Raw genomic sequence first — 5,055 nt, 5'->3', positions numbered from 1 at the left:
GGACTTATTTGGACCCCACATGCTAAAGGAAGGGCAGGCTCTCAGGCTGCAGGACGGCTCCATAGTGGGGAATTGCAGGCAACGGGACGAAAGGTTGAGCTGCCGTCCTGACAGTTGTAAAGCCAGTGGAGTCATGGGCTGGTGAGTCACGGCTGGACTATGTCAAGGTGGGAGCCATGTGTCTATGAATCCATCCACGGAAAGCACGGAGAGGCGTGGACAGACGCTGATTAGATGACGGAAGGAAACGAGGGCCGAGGGGTTGGGGAGGCGGGAGAGCCAGGGGAGAGTGTTAAGAGCGAGGGCGGACAGTCGGCGAAGGCCTGCGAGAAGGTGCAGGCGAGCGCGGGCCAGTGTCCTTCCTTCTGAGCTGAGAGCGCTGTTGCCGCTGGAGAGGATGAGAAGCTCACCGCTGGGGCTGCCAGGGCTGCGGCCGGCGTGCGTGGGGGTCTGGGGGGGCCAGGTAGCGAGTGCAGGGTTTGGGTTTACTCTTTGGAGAAATTCTATGATAGAACTGCCCAGATCCAACGGGTGTGGTGCCACCTGTCATACAGCACCTGGTCCCGTGTCTTGCTCCAGGTCGGCGACGCGAAGCCGGGCCTCCAGAAGGTCGTCGATGCGCTGTGCTCCATTAAAACAAAGGTACGTGAGTGTCCCGCCACCCCACGGGCTTGGGGACACGCTTTTGTTCAAATGGAATAGTTTTGGCTTGACAAGGGGTGTTTGGGAGAGCAATTAATAAAGGTAAAACGTTGCTTATATATGTATTTAACTCTTTTATAATCCAAAAGTTGATCCTGATGCCCGTCTAAGTTAGACTTGTGTTTGCATAATCTTGCTTCCCCATCCACGCGTCCCTGTGCGCGTCAGGGGCTCGTGCCTGGGAGGAGGCCGAAAGGTCGCCTGCTCAGCCAGTCACTCACCCCTGCGCAGGGATCTCCTGAGGCCTGCCACGTGCCGGCCACTTCATACCGTGGTGAACGCGACACACAGGGCCCGCCTCAGGGAGGTGTCTGTTCTGGGCCTCCTCGAATTGACTCGTCCCAGGTATAAACCCTCCCGACGGCACAGCTGCATTGAGGTCAATGGGTATCGGCGTAAATTAAATACTGCCATGGCCAGTGGCGGCCCTGGCTCCATAAAGCTCGCCCTCACAGCAGCCTCTGACTTCTGAAATGCTCACCTCCCACCTCTAGCTTGACGCCCTTGACTCCTGAATAAACCTGATCTGAAAGCACTCACTCAAAAAGACGCCTGCACCCCACACTCATCGCAGCATCATTCACAACAGCCAACTGGGGGGGCGGGGGGGGGCGGCTAAGTGTCCACCAACGAGTGAACGGATGAAGAACATGAGGTGCATAAGGAAATGTGACTCCGCCTAGAACAGAACGGAACTGGCCTTCTGTGAGGGCACCGGGCGGAGAGCAGTCAGGTTCTCCAGCTCATGACTGTTTCTGGGCAGACGCCTCGGTTACGCTCCTTCTATTCTGTTTCCTGGGGAGTGGAGTCTCTTTAAGATGCAGCTGTGGCTGTTAGGTGTGCCTCCCGCCCGACCATGAGGCTCTAACCTGAGTGTCGCTTGTGCCAGGGTAAGAGCGCCGCCTTCACTGGCTTCGACCCGTGCGGGCTCCTCCCCGGGAGCCTGGACTACTGGACCTACCCCGGCTCGCTGACCACGCCGCCGCTGCTGGAGTGCGTGACCTGGATCGTGCTCAGGGAGCCCATCAGCCTGAGCAGCGAGCAGGTGGGTCCCCGACGGCGGGCGGGCCGGGTGCGGGGCTGTGGAGTCAGCCAACCTGGTAACCTCCTCCTGGTGCTCTGGCCGTGGGGCCATGTGCGCAGAGCTGAGCTACTAAACATGCAATAAACATGGCTCGTCATTAACCATAGCCTGAAGCTGTAAACACAGGCAGAACGGAGGGTCTGGTGGGCCAGGTGCCTTCACCGAGTGAGTGCTGCTCTGTGAACGCTGAGAAAGCGAAGCCTGCGCAATGACCTGTCACGCCCACGGTTACAGGGTCAGGATGCTCCTCAGCCCCCTGACTCCTGAGGAAGGCGAGGGGCCTTGCAGAAACTATTCAACTCAGTCCCCGCGGCCAGAGTGGCCGGAGGCTGAGGCAGACCCCTCGCCGTGCGCTGGGTGCAGTGCAGTCTGCCCGGCAGGTGATGAACGCCTTGCAGTCCCAGCGGGGCAGGGACAGGGGCAGGGCAGGTCACCGTCATCCACTTCCATCAAAGTTGACTTTGTGGGGGGGACTGTGGGAATATTACTGAACCAAACAGCTCAGGCTGTTGACTGGTGGCCGCCGACCTCCTTCACTCAAATCAAGTCTCGAGTAGGGAAAGGGAAGAACCACTTTGCAAAACAACCTCTGAGAAGTGGGGGCGGGTGAGGACTGCCTGTGTCCATCACGGGGCCAGGGAACAAACTTAAAAGGGAATAAAAATCAACCAAGACACCTGGGCGGCATGGCTCAGTGGTTGAGCATTGACCTCTGAACCAGGAGGTCAAAGTTCGATTGCCCATCAGGGCACATGCTCGGGTTGTGGGCTCAATTCCCAGTGTGGGGTGTGCAGGAGGCAGCCGATCAATGATTTTCTCTCATTACTGATGTTTCTCTCTCCCTGCTTAAAAAATAAAAGAGTCACCCTAGCCAGTTTGGCTCAGTGGATAGAGCATCGGCCTGTGAACCCAAAGGTCCCAGGTTCGATTCTGGTCAAGGGCAAGCTGCAGGCTCCTCCCTGGCCCGGGCCCTGGTCAGGGCTCCTGCAGGAGGCAACCAATCGATGTGTTTCCCTCACATTGATGTTCTCTGTCTTTTCCTCTCTCTTCCACTCTCCCTAAAAATCAATGGAAAAGTATCCTCGGGTGAGGATTAACCAAAAATAAATAAACAAACAAACAAACAATAAAATAAAAATAAAAAGATCCACCAAGACCAGGACTGGACGCCCACTCGGCACAGCCCTCCAGGGCAGTGTCCTGCACATTTGAGCAGAGACGCCGGCCTGCCTTCCGGCTCTGGGCTTGCCGACCCTGGACCCCTAACTGCACAGGTGCTGTAGTTCACCCTCCCCAGGGCAGAAGCGGAACTTTAATTTTCACTTAGGATTGTTATGTTACATCTCAAAGGTATAAAGTCAGGAGGAAAGCAGAAAGCAAACGGAAATGGCCTTCCAGCAACAGCTGCGATTCCGAGCGTGTGTCATAGAAAGGGATCCGTCGGTGAACGCATGCGTGTGCATCTGTGATTATCTGTGGGGTCCCGTGAGACGTGAACATGGGTACATGGTGCTGTGCACAGAGGGGAGCCCATATCAGATGTGACCCCGCGCATCCCGCAGTATCGCTGTGAAACGTTTCTTTTTAATTTTCTAATCTTTTCTGTGTCTTTTAGATAAACACGTTCCGTCAGCTTAGCTTCAACAAGGAGGGGGAGGCAGAAGAACCTATGGTGGACAACTGGCGCCCCACGCAGCCCTTGCACTGCCGCCAGGTCCGGGCGTCCTTCCAGTGAGACGCGGGCCTCGGTCCCCAGCGTCCGAGGTCCCGGGCGCGGAGCACAGGCCCACGCGGCGAATCGGACCCGCTGCTCTGCGTCCCCGACTGCTGGGCTCCCGACTAGACCCTTCCTGTCCCCCTCCCGTCCCCCTGACACGCTTGCTATTCCCGTGGGAGGAGCCGGGCCAGCTGCAGCGTCGTGGTGGGCGGTGCTTTGCTGGGGGTGGCCTTCCTGTAAGAAATGATTAAAGGGATCGGAGGGGAACGTGCCTGTTCACAGTGCGGTGTGAGCCTCACACGGGGGTGTCACAGATGGGAGGAGGCGGGCTCGGATCTGCACCAGGAGATCGCGGTGATGTGAATCAGGTAAAATGCTCAGGATTCTGTGCGACGTGAACCCGACGGGATCACTGTTCTGACTCCAAGATTTGTACGAAAGAGAAATCCTCAAGTTCGTCTATATTTGTAGCAAAGTCCCCTTACATGTGACTCCTGCCATAATTCAGTGACTTCTGAGCTGCAGAGGTCCACGAGGTAGAATCTAAAAACTGGTATCATTGTCGCCGTGACACAGAGTGTATTTCCATCCAGAAAATATGTCCTCTGTTAATAGATGCTGTATTTTGGGTATATTCTCTAATAAAGCCCGATTTCTCTTTGGGGCACTGTGCTTTATGCTGGAGGAGTGGGCGTGTGTGGGGTAATTCCCGTCGGCTCATTGCTGGGGTGAGCGTGTCGGCTTCCTCAGGACTGAAGGACCCCGAAGGCCTCGCCAGTTTGGGCCAAGGGGAGGAGGCGGAGCAGATGGAATGCACAGCTGCCCGGGAGCAGATGAATGGCCTCAGCCTGCGCTGTCAGCAGGGTTGTCGATATCTCTGGCCCCGCTCCGGCCACACCGAGCTGCTGGGTGAGGGGAGCGGGCCTGGACTTGTGTGCCGTCCCCGGTCCCTGCTGGCCTCTTGGGGTGGCCTTTCTGTGAGGGAATCTGGTTAAAGGCTGGCTGGCCTGGCCGCTGATCTGTGTGTGCTGACATCTTTCATCTGGTTGGGAGGGACCCGTAGCTGAATGTATCCCCACCACCGCCGCCAGTCGCCAGGTCCTGTCTGCTCCTATCATAGCCTAGGGCAGTGGTGGCGAACCTTCTGAGCTCGGCGTGTCAGCATTTTGGAAAACCCTAACTTAACTCTGGTGCCGTGTCACATATAGAAATTTTTTGATATTTGCAACCATAGTAAAACAAAGACTTATATTTTTGATATTTATTTTATATATTTAAGTGCCATTTAACAAAGAAAAAACCAAAAAAATGAGTTCGTGTGTCACCTCTGACACGCGTGGCATAGGTTCGCCATCGCTGGCCTAGGGGGCAGGTAGGAGGGACCCCCCCGTCACACAGGCCCAGCCCCCAACAGGCACAGCTGCCTCTTCTGACCAGGTTGTGAGTCCTTGCTCCCCTCACCACCCACATTTGGTTCTGAAGATGGGTGGGACAGGGGGATGGGGTGCTGACATCTTCCTCTCCCCCTCCCCCTCCCTACCCCCACCCCGCA

At 56.5% G+C, this 5,055-nt stretch overlaps 1 protein-coding gene across 1 annotated transcript in view; it reads left to right on the top strand.

Moving 5' to 3' along the window:
• CA2 (carbonic anhydrase II) overlaps positions 1 to 4,166 on the top strand; it is a 20,461-nt gene extending 16,295 nt beyond the window's left edge. The window contains exons 6-8 of the mRNA XM_005880356.2: positions 580 to 642; positions 1,592 to 1,747; positions 3,402 to 4,166. Coding sequence (XP_005880418.2) covers positions 580 to 642; positions 1,592 to 1,747; positions 3,402 to 3,521 — 339 coding nt within the window. The 3' untranslated portion in view covers positions 3,522 to 4,166. The remainder of the gene's footprint in view (positions 1 to 579; positions 643 to 1,591; positions 1,748 to 3,401) is intronic.
• The last annotated feature ends 889 nt before the right edge of the window (positions 4,167 to 5,055 follow it).

Source organism: Myotis brandtii, unplaced genomic scaffold (assembly GCF_000412655.1).
Source record: "Myotis brandtii unplaced genomic scaffold, ASM41265v1 scaffold634, whole genome shotgun sequence".
NCBI classification, from domain to species: Eukaryota; Metazoa; Chordata; class Mammalia; order Chiroptera; family Vespertilionidae; genus Myotis; species Myotis brandtii.
The sequence above is the reverse complement of the archived record's forward strand: the minus strand, read 5'-3'. Positions and strand labels throughout refer to the sequence as shown.